At 36.9% G+C, this 19294-nt stretch overlaps 1 protein-coding gene across 3 annotated transcripts in view; it reads left to right on the top strand.

Annotated features, from left to right (window-relative positions):
- Positions 1-19294, top strand: part of SRBD1 (S1 RNA binding domain 1) — a 126583-nt gene that overhangs the window by 91748 nt on the left and 15541 nt on the right. For all 3 annotated transcript variants that reach the window (XM_030944535.1, XM_030944532.1, XM_030944534.1), the window contains exons 19-20: positions 15515-15621; positions 18154-18330. In XM_030944535.1, coding sequence (XP_030800395.1) covers positions 15515-15621; positions 18154-18330 — 284 coding nt within the window. The remainder of the gene's footprint in view (positions 1-15514; positions 15622-18153; positions 18331-19294) is intronic.

Below are 19294 nucleotides of genomic sequence, written 5' to 3'. Positions count from 1 at the left end.
TGGATGGGTGGCTTTACTTGAGTGTGAGAAGTAGAACACGGGAAGATATTTGGGGTTTTCCACAGGTTATTGGTACAGTCTTGTAAGAGTAAATTTGTGTGATTTTATTCGGGAGCATTTAAATCTTGTTTTCTAAAGACATGAGTGCCATTGATTACAAGTAATTGCAAGTTATTGAGCTATATACCACAGTTAGAATTTTTGATCAGCTGTTCTTTTAACTGCTTAATTGCTTTTATAAAACCTTCCCTATAGATTTGCACCTGCCCATGGTGATACAGAAATTGATACATTCATCCAACCCTATGCCTCTGTAGTTTGTTCAGGGTGCCAAGGTGGTAATGTGAAATATGTTCTGCTTATGTCTTTTGGGGTGTTTGTGATCTGGCACTGGGACAGCCATATTTTAGTTAATATTAAAAACCATGGGACTTCTTGTGGTGAAATAAAATATGACTTGCTTCATCCTTTTCTTTGAAATTATCTAGACTAAGTGAAAGTGAATGTTTTCTCAGGTGTCTGTTCTGTAGTTTCTAAATTTTAAAATGAATTTTTGATCCCCAACCAGAAGATAAACTTTGTTGATGAACCAATGTTTACAGTTCTGTTCTGTAACTTTTTGTGAATGCTTGTGAGCTTCACATGAATGTTCAAAGTAAAAGCAGTCTAGTTGCCACCAGCCATTACTGTTAAGAGCTAATGCGTGCCACCACATTTTTCTGCAAGGAAAGGCAGGATACATGGGTACAAGCTTTTTGGTATACCCTTAAGGTCACTGTGAAATAGTAGACGAATTGAATTAAATGGCGAACTGCCCACTGACTTCAAATGGAGCCAGGATTTTGCCCTTTAACTCAATCAAGCCCTAAAGGCAAGCAGATTTCATTCTTCAACAGCCCTGATGTGGCAGTGCTTCAAAGGAAAGTTGAGCTGTTGTGAAGTTGGACCCAAACAATGCAAAATGCAGAGGGAAGTACTGGGACCTTGAAGTCCGCTTGGAATACAGAGGCTACAGGTAAATGGCTACTGTCCCATTGGATGCAATGGAACATGGTTATCCTTTGGGAATGCTGTCTGCTATGTCATTTGCTATAGAAATACATTTTCTTCATGTATTACTGATTGCAAATAGATATTTTTGTGTAAAAATAATTAGAATACAAAGAACAGGTGATACTAACCAACATGCTGTTGCTTCACACTTATTCCCATGCGTAGTAGCACAGGTTGGAATTTTTTTTAATAACTCCTCAGCAATAGTACTTAACATTTAAAATTGGTTAGGTTTTTTAAATTACAAATTTAATGGTAACTTTTTCTGATATTCCTTCTGTAGCAGCCTGTGGTAAAATTTCAGTAATGCGTATGTGGCATCTTGTTTTTTAAGAAAGATATGTTAAGACTGAGTGTTTATTAAAGTAAGGACTGAAAAACTAGTGATTTGCAGTCACAGAAATCTTGGCTTGAAAGTTAAAATTGTAATGAAAAACATTAGTTTCAGCGAGGTAGGCATGCATTTAGGGTCTTCAAACTCATTTGTTTTACAAGAACAAGTGTTGTTCTTATTTGTAGTGGTTTAAGTACTGTATGTTATTATTACAGAGCAAAATAAAAATTCTTCAGTGAACCTGGACTTTTTCCAGGGTTGACATGTATGTCTGGGCAGAGGAATTAAGTAGCCTTGTTGCTTTTTTGTTGCTTTTCCTCTCATTAGTTGTTTTAAGTGATGGTACTTCATTTCAATTTTACTTCCTCGGCTTGTATAGAAGCATACTGTGAATGAAAATTTTAATAGCTGTTTGCTCCCTTAAAATTAGCATAAATTTAGACATCACAAGACCTCAGAGTAGGTGGGTTGATCATCTGGACAGTCCGTAAATATTAAACCACTCCCCCTCTGTTTGAGTATTTTTTTCTCCAGTCTTTATTCCTGCTGTATAGTTGTCTATCATTTTGCTTTAATTTGTCTGATGGATATAATGAGCTGGAGGGGAGAAGTCAAGGAATTGTTCTTTTATGTCCTCTTAAATTTCTGTCTCTTTGGTGAAAGTCAGTGACAAATCCATTTATTCCTAAATTACAGATAAAGGCTACTTTTAATCCTAATTAAGGCTGTTCTAAAGCAATATTCCTGATCATGCTCTCAGTCTTGTCTTTTTAGAAAGTGTAAGTTGTCAGGGGCCTCTTCATCTGCGACTGCCTCTCTCTACGGTGCTGTATTAAAGCTGTGCTGATGGATGTTATGTATGTATGTTATGATGAATGAATATCTGAGGGATATCTCAGGTAAATCTGGTCCTGCCATAGCTTTTCCTTGCTTACCTAAGGGCCTTTGTACTTAATTAATTAATTAATTCTTAATTAAGTACTTAATTCAGAGTAGTGCCGTTACAGAACCCCATACATTTTGCTGGAAGATCTCACAAGTGTGGATAAGAAGGGTAATGATGCAGATATTGACTTGAACTGTGTGCCAAATAGAATGTCCATGCTCTTTATTTTCATAGCATTCCTTCCCTCTGTGTGCATGTCATTAGAGTGTCTTTCTCTTTTATCACATCCTGAGATCTGATCCAGCATTGCTATTACTAGGTACCATATAATTTCCCAGCTCTATTTAAGAAGGCATTATGCTTCTTCCACAATCTTTTCTAAAAAGCTAGTGTCCCAAGTAAATGGCATATCTTAATGTGTTGTTGGGATTACTTTTTCAGGGCTTTGGGAAAACGTTTGCTAAGGATTCTATTTCTTGGAGTGTCTGCATCCTCAATGAGACACCTTTCAGAATGTGGGGTTTTTTTCCCATGAGTGTGTTTTTTGCCTGTTTTTCTTGTCCCTTAAGTAGGACAAATAGAAAATAGATTAATATATAAACTCTTTAAAGATATATGCTTTCTGAAACCATTCTGAATGCTTTCTGAAACCATCGAGCCATTTGAAAATAAGAGTAAATTGTAGGCAAATGCAATAGTCTTCTGAAAATGGCAGCATGGATTTATATGTCTGGCATCTGAAGAGACCAGAGGCTGGAACTGGACTATATTACAACACTCTTGTATGTGAAAAAGGAATTTTGTTGCTGAAATTTCAGTTTGCTGTGTAATAAGTTTTTCATAGCAAACTTTTTTGTGCTTGTTTTGTGTTAGTAGCTATTGAAAATGTTCTAAAGCTGCAGCTCTCTAAAAGAACTCTTTCACTGGCTGTGACTTAAAGATAGGATTTCTGATGAAGAAAATGCATATTTTAGCACAATGAGGCACAGTGTGTGCAGATGGGAAAAGGAAGAAATTAAACTTTCTTGAAAAACCTGATGAGATATCCATTTCTTTTCTGAAGCTTTAGAATTGAATGATGGAGAAGACTGAGAGTACTTAAAGAACATATCTGTGCATAAGGCATTATAAAGAACATCAGTTGTAGCTTCTTGTTTGTTCCAAGTATAAATTTCAAAATGGCTGCTGGAGCTAGAAGCATTTTGTCTTCTGTTGAGAAACATTTTCAAGAGGAAGTAATTATTTCTCTCATTTGTGTCATCATCTATGTGCAATTCTCTCTTTCATTTTCCTAACTTACCTGTTTTTCAATACTTTGGACCAGTTTTTCATCCCTCACACTTAGATGTCTTTGCTATGCGTATAACTTGAACCACTTGGATGTTTGTTTCCAGTTCTCTTTTAGATGTATACATGAAATAATAAAAATGTGTTCCTCATAAATCCTACCTAACTTAAAAGGAAAGAAAGAAACCAAAACAAAACAGCAGAAACAGGCAAAGAAACAAAAATCCCCACCAACCCCCGAATCCCAGTACAAGCCATTTTTAATTTTTTCACATACTTTTTTTTATAAAGACAGTGTCTTAGGAATGTACTTGACTGAAACAATGGTGGAGGCATTTGTCCTCCTTGATTATACATGTGAGGTGGTATGGTTGATGTTGCTAGAAGTTAAGAGCAACAGGAGAACTTGGGAATGAGTTTTTGAAGACACTTTTCCCACTATTAGGATTTGAGTGAGTATTAAATAATCTCATTTTCCACCTTCTTGTCCAGACCTTAAATCCGTTAGTCTGAGGGAGCAGCCTTGTTGCATCTGAATCTTGATTCCTACTTGAAAACAAACTTATGAAAGAGAGGAGACTAATTTTTATCAATGAACTGATGTCATCACTTCCTCTGGAAGAGAATATAATGGGTTGAGTTACAGCACTTTTTTTACTCCTGCTGTAATAAGACAATAGCTCAATGAGAAAGGGCTATTAGCTCAAAATATCCTTTACTTTAGAATCTGTGTTTTAATTGTTTTGTACTGATACACGGACAGCTGAAAGCAAAGATACAAAAATATTTGGAAGCTGTCCCTGGTCCAAGCAATCAGCAAACACAGCGATCAATGCATGAACATCATAAAATATTGGAGAAGCAAAACGTGTCCTGTTCGCTTCTGGGTAATGATGCTTGGGTTGTAGTCAGGAAATTAAGAATTGTGATCCTTTCTGGTTCATTTAGTTCTTTTTTAGTTAAGGAGAAATCACTAAGTTCTTGTGAGTTTAATTTGTCGTCTGTGAGACTGGGACTGTTTTCAGGTACCTGTGCTGAAGCAGTGTGAAGTTTAAAGGTTCTGCAATATGTGTGTGACTATGGCAGGGGAGGTTATTACTATTCTAATTTTAGAATAGCCTAGCAAAACCAAAACTGTTTCTGTAAGCATATATCTCCCAGAAGCTCTGTCACCTACAGGTCAAAGTAGTTTGAGTAAAGTACACCAAAACCAAAAGTCACCACTTTGTATCTCTGTAGTACCAGCTATGCCTTTTCTGCCACTGAAAGTCTGGAAGAAGTTGGGTACTTCTGATTTTTTATTAAGTGATTTCAGAGTTTTTGCGAAGGCACTATTCTAACATACAGATTTTCTAGACTCTTAGGAGCTACATTTTCCTCTTCATGTTCTTGACCGCCTGTGTTTTTAAAGAGTGAAAAATAGAGTGGTTTTCTTAAACTTTTCCTCTAATGGACATTCATATTTTTGTTTTCCTCGAACCTTTCTTTGGTTTTACAATCATAAAAAAAGCTAATTATTATTCTAAGTTTACTGGTGTATCCACCATAGAAGAGAGTATTTGTGGGATTGCCTTTGGATGCAAGAATTGCCTTTGTACCTTGGTTGGTACATGCCAAATCTTTGTGTGGCCAAGACTTGTATCCTCTGTTATATCTCGGTCTTGATATAAATCTGCAGTTTGGGAATGGCATTAGCTGCCATGTAACCTCCTTTTGCAGGGGAGGGACGATGTTGCTTGGGCCAGTTAGTGATGACAAGTCTCCACACAAGTGTCCAGACAAGCTGTTTTCTCCATCACAACAGTATTTGAATTAGCTCCACTCTTTACATCAGCTTACCCAGCCAGGTGCTTTAGAAATCACTACAAGACTTGCACTTGAGCTTCTTTGCCAATCTTTGTGTGTTCCAGAAGAGGAAGATTGGCCATAGCTGATCTAAGGTGTCTCAGTTATGTAATTTCCTATCAGAGCGACTGCTAACTTGTGTGAGGATTCATCAAAAGCTTGATGCCCTAATCTAGGTTATTTAGAACAGCTGTCATTTGGTGTTCTTAAAATACAAATTCTCTACAAAAAAAGAGCACCCAATAACAATTTATTTTTTCATATTTAAAAATACTGGATTATTTTAGTGTAACTAATAATTTGCTGAAGCTGACACATTGAACAATCCTGTCTAATATTTGATTGATCCATCTCATCTCTTAACTCCCAGTGCTACAAAGCACTGGTAAAACTGCTACTGGACTTCTGCTCTTAATTCATGTAAAGGGACATCAGCCAGTGATTCAAGGGAGCCTTGATTCTGGAAGTTTTAAGTCATCTGCAGGTGGTGAAAGGCAGACACAAGTGCTGCAAAATCAGAGGTGATTTTAATTCACCTCTTCTTCAGTGATATACCAGCTTGGAGTTGTAAATGTTTGTACAAATAGAGAGCTCTATTCCCCTTACTACTTACAAATGGTGTTAAAACTGAGCCAGTAGTTGCTTTTGGACCAAAAGGTTTTGTAATTAGAATTCCTAATGATACCTGAGTTTAAAATTGTTTTTTGGAGTTTCTAAAGTATTAGGTCTTAATTTTTCAAGTACTTTACTTCTAACTTTATTTTTATAAAGTTTTGCCAAGCTTGCCTAAAACTTTAAGTTTTAGATTAATTATAAGATAAAAGATTTTTCAAGGGAAATGGAGGTCAGTTTTTAAAAAGAATGATGCTGTGATCAGATTATAGATTTGCAATGAATATATTCATATATACAATAGTTAAAAGCTCTGACTTGGTAAGTATCTTGTAAACTTTATAAGTTCGTAATAGTAATGCTATTATTATTTACAGATTTTAGGTTAGGGTGTACCTAAAAAAACTTTATTCCAAACATTTTTTCTAAATTAGTTGCACTACAAAGTTATGTATCATTTTACACGTTTGCTAATACTGTATTTTTTTAAACGTTTTAAAGAAGACTGCTGAAGGAGTTTCCAGATCCTGAATATAAGTAAGGACTACGTTATAAGGGAACAAATCCTTAAATTCTGTTAGGGATGCTGGTAAAATGTGTTATTTGATTTGTGCTTTTTTCCCTCTACCTGCTGAGGTCTTACGTATTTGGATAAAAATGTGTCTATTGCAAGAGTACTCAATTGCTATTTTCATGTAGAGGGTAATACATGTAGTGTTCTTGTTTGTGTCATTTTACTGGTTCATTTTGATTCCTCAATTTTTATATTATGCTAATTGCATTAGCAGTAACAATCATACACTGTCAATGGTGATGGTGGTTCTGAAATGTTGCTTGGTTTTGAGATTGACAGAAATGTTTGTGTTCTTGTTCACTTGTTAAAATTGTCATTAAGCACATTTTAGTGCTGATACGTTAGCACAACTAATTTAATATTGAGACCTGTCAACTTTTCAGCCTCCTCTGTGCAAACACGTTGTTAGTGCTATATGTGTAATACCAAAAGTGCTAAGTACATGTTTTAATGCAAATTTTGCTAAGCTCAGTGCAGAACACATTTCTGAAAAGTCATAAGCTTACTATATCATAGTGATTTTTTTGCCAATTGCTTACTTATCCTTTTTCTTTAAACATAACTTGCTGTTATATGTAATGAGTGCTGCTGAAATTGCTTTCATTTATCAAAGATGTGAATGACACAATGGATGCTTATGTACTCTGCCTGTCAAATCCATAACTGCTGCTAACTGAGCTGACTTCTGTTTTTCCACATGTTTCCTGGTTTTCTGTCAGCTTTCAGTCTTCCACGGGTCATTCAGTAAACACTACTCTGAGTGACTTTTTTGAGTTGCCATATGTCAATCACACTTATTTTCTGTGCTTTTTAGTAAGCAGAGAAAATAAGCTTGCTTTATTTGGGTTTGGCTGTCTTCTGCATGGCAGTGTCTTGCATTCTGTTTCATTCCTAGCTCATTTTTGCTTTTAGCTAGGCTGTGGAAGAGCTTGAGAATCAAGGGGAAGGAGTGTCTGATCAAAGTAAAGGAGGAGCCAAATAGAAGGGAAAGAGGTAGCAGCAGGATTTGCAAGAGTTCTTTAAGCATATTCAATTTGAGCCGATCTACTTAAAACAAGATGGGGACCTGGGTGAGAGGTTGAAAAAGGTTGAATTACCTTAAAGCTTTTTTCAGCAAGCATTTTCAGGAGGTAGTGTCACCTTAAATAAAAACCTTTTTTTCCCCTTTTTAATTGTATCTTGACTATTTCTAAATAGTCACTAATTCTGTGGGGTGTGGGACTAAAAATACTACTACATGTCATTTTTTGACATCTAAATTTTTTCCTAGTGAGGGGACGGATGTGTTGTTATGTTAAATACATTCTCAGTGCATTGCTGGTATGAGTAACTTGATGTAGCAGTTGCTAAGTGGGCATACTAAATTTGAGAAAAGCAGTGAGAAGTTTCTTGTATGAGACATCTATGAGTTTCTTATATGAGACAATAAAGTATGCATCAGCTATACTAATCTTCCCTTTATAGAAAATACCCTTAATTTATGGGTTTTGTTGTAGTTTTTAATAATATTTCAAGTACCATATTCCTCATTAAAGATGGAGGAGAGGAACCCCAACGTGTCTTCAGCAGAGCTGGAAGAAGCATGTGGATTTGTGTAGCCTCTTGCCAAGCTCCTCACGTCCTCTGAGGACTTGCTTTGCTGTGGGTAGGGCTGGTGGGAGCTATACCCAGGAACTGCTGTTCCTCACCCATCTGCTGCAGGACCACGCAGCAGACTTCAGACTAAAGAAAGCTCCCACTCATGGCCATGCTCACCTGGGCTTTGTAACTTCTGTCTTCTTCCTCTGTTAGTGCAATCTTTCTTTTTTTCCTTCTCTTATCCTTCAGCGATCTTCAGGAAAATCTTCAGCTGAATTCAACTGTGTGATCCATAAAGGTCCACTTCTGATGGTCCTTTCTTTATCTTTTTGTAGTTTTGCAGGATATCCCCTATATTTGTAGACCTTTAAGAGCCCCAAAGTACATATTTGGATTGAAAATGAAAGGCGAGGCTTTCCACAGGTAACTACACAATTACCTGTAGTAATTTGGATTTTTGCCTTCGCTATTCATTGGCAAAAATGTCCCTCTGAAATCTCCAGGAATGATGTAGTTGATTACAATTGCAATTTGTATTGCTGCTCTTTAGTCACATAACAATAAGCATTGGAGAAAACTTGTGCCTGCTCTGGAAAGGGGAAGATGGTTTTGGGTATACATAATTTTCTGCTAACTTGTTCATGTCACAGAAGCTAATTTAGAAGTAAGATGTGTCAGTGATGGGACTGAATTTGTGTAACAAGCTTGGCAGTATTACTGCTTCTTTTAGGACACAAGCACAAGTAAATATAAGATTAATTCCAGCAATTTGCAAGTGACTCAAAGCATTTACATGATGATAAACTGGTGCTTTTTTTTCATACTTTTTTTAAATGTTAGAGCTGAAAGACTTTGGTTTTGTTTTTAATATTTTCTTTGAAAATCTAAATCCATTTCTTTCTCCTGGGATATTTCAGTAATAGCAATATGCTGTTAAAATAAACAGAATTTGGAGTTTTGAAACAAGAAATGAATGCGTGTTAAGTACATAGGATAACAATTTATCCTATAACAATATAAATTTGGAGAAACCACAAATAATCTTCAAAAGAAATTCAAAAGAAGTTAGATCCTTTTATCAAACATCAGATGGATAAGGTTGTTTTCTTAGACTCTAGCTGGAAGGGATTTTCCAGAGGATGTTAAAGATGAAAACCCCAATTCTGAACTTTCCAACTTTTCCACCTGATATGTAAGGTATATTTTTAATTTTTTTTTCTGTTTCTGGACATGAAAAGGTGCTTCTCCTTAGACTATTTCTATTACTTTAGTCCTGCTGTACTTAAGCGTTTGTCATGAATGCATTTCACTCTTGTGGTTTAACAAGCATTTGAAATGAAGCTGATTGTATAGGGGTTACAGCACTAGTAAAGTTTTTCCATTTTTTAAATTCTGAAACACATTGCCATGGATTGAATCTCTGTAAAATAATATATCTTTGAACTTTGCTTAGGATGTGTTGTCCCACCTAATTTCTCTTTCAGTAAAAGTCATTCAGTTTGCACAGTTATGCCACTCTTTAAAGAAAAAAATAGTATTTTTCAAGAGGCATGTTGACTGGTCGCACATGCCAATATTAAAATTCATGGATACAGAAGTTAATAGTAGGTACCAACAAAATAATGTTTTATGAAGTGTTAGAAGTCTTTCAGGACTCAATCTGACAGAAAAAAAAAAGATTAAATTGTGTTTACTTAATTGACGGCTGACTTTTGGATTCAAAGGACAAGTGAGGTATAACTTGATCAAAACCCAAAATAGTTTGTCTGGCACACAGCTCAGTCTCATTTAAACTGAATATTGATCTTGTTATAGTACTGTAATTCTAAGCCTGGGTCAACAACCTGCAGGTTACTGCCCAGACTTGAGAACTCATCCCCTCCCCACTGCTTTCTAACTAGCATCATTAGGTCATGTCTGCACTACATTTGTAGGCTCTGCAGGGTACAAATAATTCCTGCTTGACTGTGTTGGAAGGTGCCTTGATTGGCTCTTGGGCATTTTAAAGTAATAATGAGGCACAGGCTGATTGTGTTGATGTCTACTAACGTTTGTAAATGGAAAACAATTATTTCAGAATTGCTGTGTGTTGTGGTAGAATTTTAAGCTGTTGGAATTTCTTTCAGATACATATGAATTCATACCATCCTCTGCGAAATTATGATTTTATACATCTTACCAAATGCATTTTAATTATGTGTATTATTTTTAGTGTTGTGTGGAGTGTCACAGACATATTTTTGTGAAAATCCTTTTCTTTAGGATTTTCCCTTCTGAGAAGCTGAAGCCTCAGAAACAAAAAGTAAACAATGGTTATCTGCTGCTGTGGAATGCAACAGGTGGATCCGTGATTGGTCTCGTGTGGATGTTTTGATTCAGTGACCAGTCACGGCAGAGCTGGCTCTCTCTCTCTGTCCGAGCCAGCTGCTTTTGTTATCATTCTTCTTTGCTGTTCTTAGCTTAGCCTTCTGAGGAAACCTTTCCTTCTATTTCTTTTTAGTATAGTTATAATATAATATATATATCATAAAATAATAAATCAAGCCTTCTGAACATGGAGTCAACATTCTCGTCTCTTGCATCATTCCAGAACCCTTGTGACCACTGTCACAGTGGAGTTTTAGTATTGTGGGATTTTTTGGAGTTGCCAAAGATTAAGAGCTTGGAGTTGTAATTTACTTGCAAGTAAAAGCTGCCCATTCTAGTCTAGCACTGGTAATCTAGTGTTGAGGCAAAGTTAGCGTGCTGACCCACCATCCACGCTCATGCACATTGGCCAAGTATGGCCTCCAGGCTTCGTGTGAGCACTGGTTCTTTGACGTGATAAATTTGCTGTGCTGATGACAAATGTATTTTTACAGTGTCTGTACTGGTGCACTGCTAGAAATAACTGAGCTGAGAGGCTATTTAAAATACTGCCTTCCTTTTGTGTACATCAACAGGTTTTTGAAACTGTAAGAGGGATTTTAGTTACAGCTGAGGGAGTGCCATCTCAAGGAAGAGATAGGTTTTTAGTAATGTTAATCATTTCTAGTGGGTGTTTGTAACTGCTGAAACTGAGTGAAACAAGAATCCTTGTTCTCTGCTGCATACCATATGGCAAGGAAAGATAGCTGAAGTATTGGGACATAATGATAGAACAGAACTATCATGTGCATAATGGACAGGTGTTCTTAAACACTATTCTTCAGGAGTAAACATTTTGTGCCATGATTGACGAAATTATATACAATGAAGTTATATTGATTGGTAGGGTTTTTAGTACAGGTTTGCCTAATGGTTGTTTTGAAATGTGTGATTTTTTTTTTCTTGTAATTTTAACAAGTTTGCCATGGACTAATTTGAGCAGTAATTGTGACCAGACATCTAAATAGCTGCTCTTGATCTTCTTCCATGTTCATGAATGTAAGTTATACTTGGGATACTCTTTATAAAAATATTAGAGAAATGTAAAGTTTGAATTTCATTTACTGATTGACAGTTCTTTACTGTAGTGGTTTCAGTTGATCAAGTAATTTTCTGCATCTTTTTCTGTAGCTCAATTGGTAACTCCTTAGAAAACAAATACTGAAATACAGTTACAGTTTCTGACACTTCTTAGGACAGATTAGTTTCTATAGTCCTCTCCACAAAAAGCTCAAACCAAACAAATTTGTAAGTTCTTGCTAATACCATTTGTGAGGCAAGGTGGCTTTGTTTTCTGGAGAGTGATGATAAACTAAAGTTTGCAGTTTTGCACTGGACCTCCCACAGTTTGTGGCAAGCCCTTTACTTCTACTGGCATTAGTTTCCATAAATTGAGAGTATCAATCCTTTTGGAGATCATCATATAAAACTAAGTCTTCTGCTTCAGATCTACTATTACATTGAATATTTTAATGGCAGCCATTTCTGAGTATCCTTTTACTAGAACTTTATATTTGGCCAGTAAATTCAAGATGATGTTTGAATGTCAAACCAAAGGAAGTGTTGTTAGACATAGCTGTGATAGCACTTTGTGTGCTTGGCTCTGAGCTTAAAGGCTACACTGAACAGTTTTAGCAGGGACACCCTCATTCATTGTATTCAGAGTCAGTGCTATTATGAAAATGTTTTATTTAGAAGGATTTGCAGGTGATCAGCTGATGCAATGATCAGTGGTGTGTAGAGGGGTTGTCAGAAACTGTGCAACATCAAATTCTGCATTACCTCACTTTGAAAGCAGCCTGGCATTTCAGACTTGTGCTTTACTTGTTCAGGTTTTATTCTGATGCACTTAATGCAACAGTTCATCATTCCTGTCTTTACAAACCTTCTGTAGGCAGTGAGGAGTGGGGTATGTGTGTGCTTCTAGTGTCTGACTTATTTGATATCATCTCAGTGCATATAAATAGTGCACAAAAGTGTATAGCATCATCTAACCTCTGATATTTGAGAAGATCAGTGAAACTATTGGAAGAGTGGAAAACACACTGTACTTTAAACCTTTCTGAAATGTAACCTTTGGGCAGTAGGAAGTCTTGGCAGCGATATTGAGATAATAATATTTTTAACTACTTTTATAAACTAAATGTGTAACACTTCTCTGTGCCTTTTTTTAGTGTAAAGAGGGGTGTAAAAATTCCTTCGTTATAGCCAGAGAAAGCCCTGATGGTCAGGAGCTGCATCTTGGGAGGCAGGTTTGCCATCTGGAAGGTTTTTCTGGCTTTTACAACTTAACATCATTCACTCACTAAATGTACCTTACTTCAGTGAGGTCCTGGTAGCTTAGGGATTATTTTATGCTTATCCTGTTCTGTCACATCTGCCTGTTCACTTTATCTGTGCCTTCACATATGTGCTGTCATGTCCATTCCAAGTCATGTGACTTGTTGGAGCAATAAAGAACAACTGGTGAATGTCTTGTTTTGGTTTTTTAATGATGACTGTCAAACAGAAATAAAGTTAAGATGCAAGTCATCTTTGAGAGACCTGAGAACTTTTTGTCTTCTTGGCAAGAGAAAGAGACAGTTAAGTACTATAGTTTTTTTTCAAGATGTGTGTTTTGTATTTCATGAATTTTGCAGAAACTATTGGAATCACAAAGTCAGGTCTTTAGATAAATACCAATGGTGCATTTGAAAATGAGGTTCTGTGAGCACTGGCATTTCTTCCATTAGCAGAGATATTTTAGGATGCTTAGCTTTTGATTGTGACAGATCCTTTCCTTGATTTTCGGGGATATAGTACACTGAATTCCTATCTAGGTTCACTTTCTACAGGCTGGAAATAAAGCTTCTGCTGAATCAAGGCATTGTGGAGGTAGTGACTGTTTTAAATCATGTTGTTCCTACTGAAGAATCATCATCATCTTAAGGAATGAATCTGAAACTTGGAAGCAGTAGTCTACACTTCCCTTTGCCATGGACTCTATATTCAGAGAGCAGTTGTCTAGAACAAGACGGCTTTTTTAAAGGAGGCCAATAACTGCTGCAGTTAATAGAATTTGTTAATGTAACTTGTGAAACTGTATCATAATCAACTTGCAAGTAGCAAGTACTTTTGATTCAGTAGCCTTCCTTAAGAGCAGAAGGAAGTTGTCTTCTGCATTTTTTTCTCCTTATGCCTTCCTTCATCTTAATGAAAAAAAAATTAATACAATCTTTATCTTCCAGTGAACCTCAAATAAAGCATTTAGTGAAAAACCTAGCCCAGTATTTGGCAGCTGTACTTAGCAAAGAAGAGACGATGTGGGTGTTGTTTCTGGACATTTACTTTTGGTTCTTGTGCTGTGTTATATAAATGCATTTCTTGCATGAGTGTGCATGTGAGCTGGAAGCCTCTAGCTCTACTATATTATGTGGCTGATGCCAGGAGGAGGAGGCAATATATTCCTCATTAAGAGAACATACATCTTCAGTAGTCAGAAAAATGAAACGTAAGGAAACATAAGACTTCTTTTGAGGGTGTGGGAATTTTTGTTTGTCTTTTTATTCAAAAAAGAAGCTATTATGTTGCAGTAGCAACGCATTAGTAAGTAGAAACTGATGTTTGATCTGCCAAGTGTAGAAGCAAGCTTTGCGGTTATGAGACGAAGGATGTGTGTAAATGCCAGTACTTGTGGATTTACATGGTGTTTTGCATGCAAAATTAATATAGGAAGAGTCATATTGGCAAAATACGAGCTTTGTGTTTGTAAGTAACTTTATTATATATCACATCATGAAAATGCATCCCATTACCATCACCTGAAATAGGGAGCTATGAAATGCATTGCCTGAAGTTTTATGACTGCCCCAGTTATTAACCACTGCTTAATGAACTACCAGCATTAGTAGATTGGGATTGATGCTATTGGCATGTTAAATTTAACCGTGAAATCTTTAAAAGATCCGAATGGCTTAGAACGTAAAACAAAGTAATGGATGAAGTGTTTGGTGCCTTGGCTTGGATCCAGCTTGATGTCCTAAATGAATGCATCATGAAACCACAACAGATCAACCCAGATTTACATGAGTGATGCAGAAGAGCCCTGAAGCTAAGCCAACATAGTGATTGAATTAGCTCCTGCATTTAGAGAGGCTTCTCCCTCCAGGTCAGACTTCTAAGCACTGATGGGCTTGTGTGGGGAACTCGCAGTTACAGGCTGAAGTATGCCTGCATTTGGGAGGAAAAGAAATCTTAGAGTTTGAGAACTTTTAACTTTGACAAGTGTGACTGATTTTTGTTTTAGGGGGAAAAGGGGGAAACACTGTGAACATATCCATTAGTGGTGCTTTGGTCGAGGACCTGCCAATCATCCCAGAAATATCTGTTCAAAATTTGAAACATTTTGTTGCCATGGGGTTGATAAGTACCTTATGTATTGCCCACCTTCATACAGTGCGTGGCTTTTCCATTTAGTAAATAATGACTCTACTGTAGTGTGATGCTCATAAATGAGACTGTTTTGCAAATATCTGTGTGTACTGGTGTAAAAGTACAGCATTTGTGATCTCTACTTTATTTTTAATAAACTGATTTTATAGGTATGTCAGATTAAAGACAAGACATGGTGGATGGACCAGAAGCATTACTCTTTTTGAGTAGTCGTGTTTTTAATGAAGTTTTGTTTTTACAAGATGCAGGGAAGTGGTTATTAAAGAGCAATACTGGCATGTGAAGTGTGTCTTTATTCTAGAGATTTGTATCATGGCAAAGGTGTTTCAAAGAGATACTGGGGATACTTTAAAAAATATATTTTAAAATTCATATTTTTAACTGGTACCTGCACATAAGATACTGTTACGTTCCAGCAGCTTTTTATTGATGTTAGTGCTATATGCAGTTCCTGTTTATGTACACTTCAGTACTTCAGTAACCAGATATCTCTATTTTTGTTTCTCAGCATGATGTATCACAGACTTTGCTCAAAGCAACTCTGGACAGTGTGGTTGAAGAGTGTGTCAGCTTTGTAGGAGTTGATATTAACATCTGCTCAGAAATACTATTAAGGTGAGTGAAACATTTTCCTATTCCAGTAATTACATGGCTCTGGATCACAGAGTCTCTGTTTAGTCTGCCATCTGACTCAAGCTCAGCTGGAGCAAATGGCTCTTGTGTTAAACTTCCAATTACATAAAAATGACACAGTAAGACAGTATTTCACTGAATCATTAAGAGTCAGGTTTTAAGGATATGTGTGATTCTCCAGGGTAAAACTGTGCTTCAGAGAAAAACAGATATTTAAAAATTCTTAGCCAACACTGCAATTTTAGAAAAATGTGATATAAGTAATATGTATTTTTACATGAAGAAAGGTATTTTCAAATGTACTTGTCTCTTAGAAGGTATTTTTATAGGTACTTGTAAGTGGAACAGGTTGTAAAACTTGGGCGAGGAAAGGAGACAAGATTTAAGGGGAAACTTGAAAAATGTATCCCTTTTTACTGTTTGTTTTTTTATTAAATAGTTATGCCATGTTTACTTGAAGAATGTTTTGGACTTTATTTTTCAGGGTTAGAAATTAACAGCTCAGTCTCTATTGAGTGTGTAGAATTCAGTGTTGTTTAGACTCTCAGAAGAGTAAAAGTGCTGTTGTCATCCACCATATTAGGAGGGGAAGGAAAAGAATGTTCATAATCTTCTGTCCATATTCTTCTTCCCTAGTATTACTGTCCATAATCAGTAATGAAAATTATATTAGGTGTGAAAGTTAGGAAAAATGCATTCTTGATAGCACTATATTTTTGGTTTTTAGCCCCTTAGAATCTTTCTCAAAAACATCTTTCCATATTTTGTAAGAGACTCTCTTTCTATTCTTTTTGGTTTTCCACTTCCATGTTCTTGCTCTGCGTGTCCAACCCCTGCCCAGTGGCTGATTTCTTCTGTCCTACATGCTTTTGGATTTAGATCAGCTTTTAGGAAGAAAGCAAATGGAAAGCAAGGTACCTAAATGACAAACAAAGCTTTCGTTCATAGAATCAACAGAATAGAATCGTAGAATAAGCTGAGTCTGAAGGAACAGCTGTATTGTCCACTTCAGCAGGAAGCATCAGCCTGAGATGCTACTGTGCCTCTAAAGAACTGGATGTGGGGTAACCCTGTCCAGACAGGGCTACAGGTGGTAACCACATTGTGTAAGTATTTTGTGTGGTCTAATTAGCCTGGTTTACAATTGTTCAAGTCTGCTGTTCTGTGTAGATGCAGTCTTAAGTTTCCTTCAGACATCCAGTTTATAAGATTGTCACCTAGTTAGATTGCAGCCAGAGCAGAGCTTTCTGTTTGTGGTTTCTGATGCATCAAATACATTTCTTGACACATAGTACACAGCGAGGGGATGACAGTGTTGCAGTATTTGTGTTAATCTGCTGAGTATTGTGCTTGAAAGACTTGAGATCATCAGTGGAAAATTCTGTCAATTCTGTCAATACTGTGTAATGTTCCTTTGTCGGTATAAACAAGCTGGATTTCTCAATGTTTAAGAAATTTTTGAAGAAAATTCCATTCCTAATGATTTATATTCTGTCTGTGGTTAAAGGTGTGTCCCTCTAATTTCATTCTGAGCTTTCATCAACTTTGGACTATTTTTTAACTTTTGCTTGAGCATGAGAATAATGGAAATATTTTTTCTTTTTTCCCCCTGAGATTTTATGACTCCTTCTGGTTTTGCTGGTGGTGTTTTTCTAGAATCAATTCATGCCATTCCACAAAATGCTGCTGATTTAAGGCAATGGCATCAGATACATAGAGCCTAGTGGGTGACATTTCCTTCACTGTGCCATGAGTAACTCCCCATGAGAGCTCTTCTCTCTCTTTTTACAATTAACATACTCCACATACAGAAAGTTTTACTCACATGTACATACAGAAAATGTGCTGCAAACCCACAGCTTCCTGAAGGAGCCTGACTAACCGCTGTTGCAGTTCACAGGTAAGTTCTTGGTCTGAGTTGCCCTCAGAGCAAGCCATGCAGCCTGTTCCCAGCTGCTTTTTATTTCATGAGGAGCTCAGAGAAAAGAAACAAGCTTTGTGGATCAGTTCAACTGCTTGAGGAAGGCAAGCTGCTCCCAGCCACTCTCCTTCTGGGTAGCAGACCTGAGCCCTTCATGTGCAAGGCAAGGTGTTTCAGTACCACTGGAAGGGCTGAGAGGGGGCTGTTCTTACAGGAACAATTTATCTGTTCTGAACCCTCCTCCCACACTGTTTCCTGAAGAGGGCAGCTGGGGGCAGGCTATAAGACATGACAAATTGAATTGGCATTACGGAAATAGCCAACAGATCATAAATTACACGTCCCTGGCTTACTAGTTAGGCATGTACAGAACTGGATTGCTGTACTAAGTTTTCTTGAGTTGAGTGGCTTCCTTCCACAGAGCTAAGAGAAGGGATCCTTTTTCAGACAATGCCTTTGGTCTGGGAGTCTATTTGCTAATTTCTTAGCAGTTTTAAAGTTTTATAAACCAGATTTTCTATCCTTGTAATGGATAGCACTTGCAATAGTGACTGTTGAATGGTAATAAAAGTATTTTGTAAATTTTCTCTTAGACACATTGCAGGACTGAATACTAACAGGGCTAAAAATATAATTGAATGGCGAGAGAAGAACGGACCATTTATAAACCGAGAACAGCTCAAAGAAGTTAAAGGTTTGGGTCCCAAAACCTTCCAACAATGTGCTGGCTTCATCAGATTCAATCAAGAATATATAAAGACTTTTTGCAGGTAATAGAGATTTTAACTGTTCTGAATAAATTGTCTAAAATAGAATGAGAAGACTTTCCCCTTTTCTGCTTTGTATTCATGCTTGAGACTCAAGGAATCCTGGACTACTAGGTGCTCTGTGCTCTGAAAGACAACAAATTAACTTGTTAAAGTCCATGGTTGAATATAGTTTTTCCTCCGAATAGTCATGGCTTGTTAGCCTAGTCCTCTAAGTCAGGGCTTTGATAAATACGTAAGTTTAAGTAAAAATTTTGCCTCTGAATTGGTAAAAAAAATTTGTCATGCAGCAGTGTTGTGATCTGAGATATTAAAACTTTACTCTTGTTTTTCAGGCATAATACAGAGATCTGTAAATTAACTAATTTAATATGGTAAAGGTTATTCTGCAGAACGTAATGGTAGTAAACTAGTGCAGATTTTTGGAGTTTCAATTTCATTACCTGGAGAGACGAAGTTGAGTATCTGCCTAGATTAAACTGTGTCTATATTATGCCCCTGTGCCTAGCAAGTGTGATGTGAATGTCTTCTGTCTGAAATACAGAACCTTTGGAAAGGTTCCTGTGAGGCCTTTCCCCAAGTCCAGTTTGTCAACAGTGCATCATCCTCTTTGCTGTCATCTCATTCCCTGACTCTGTACCAAGTCTTCTACTCTTTCAGCCATTCATAGTGCTCCTCTTGACCTTTCTACAGCTGGAAATGCCCTTTCTAGCACAATGTCTCTTCTCCTGTCTTTTCTCATTTCTCTTTCCAAAATAAAGAACTAAGGGGCATGGCAGTAGCTCCATCCCCACACTTTTGCCATTGGCTTTTCTCAAAAAAATATTTTCCTGGGAAGCACACTCTGTATTTTAGCCAGGGCAGTGCTCAGAAGCAATGCTGTATTCCCAGTTGCTGCTGGCTGAACAGCACACGCGTAACTTCCAGGCAGGACGTGGGCACCTGAGGACTGGCTCTCTGCCCAGGT

Source organism: Camarhynchus parvulus, chromosome 3 (genome assembly GCF_901933205.1).
Source record: "Camarhynchus parvulus chromosome 3, STF_HiC, whole genome shotgun sequence".
NCBI lineage: Eukaryota > Metazoa > Chordata > Aves > Passeriformes > Thraupidae > Camarhynchus > Camarhynchus parvulus.
This window is presented reverse-complemented; position numbering and strand designations above follow the sequence as displayed.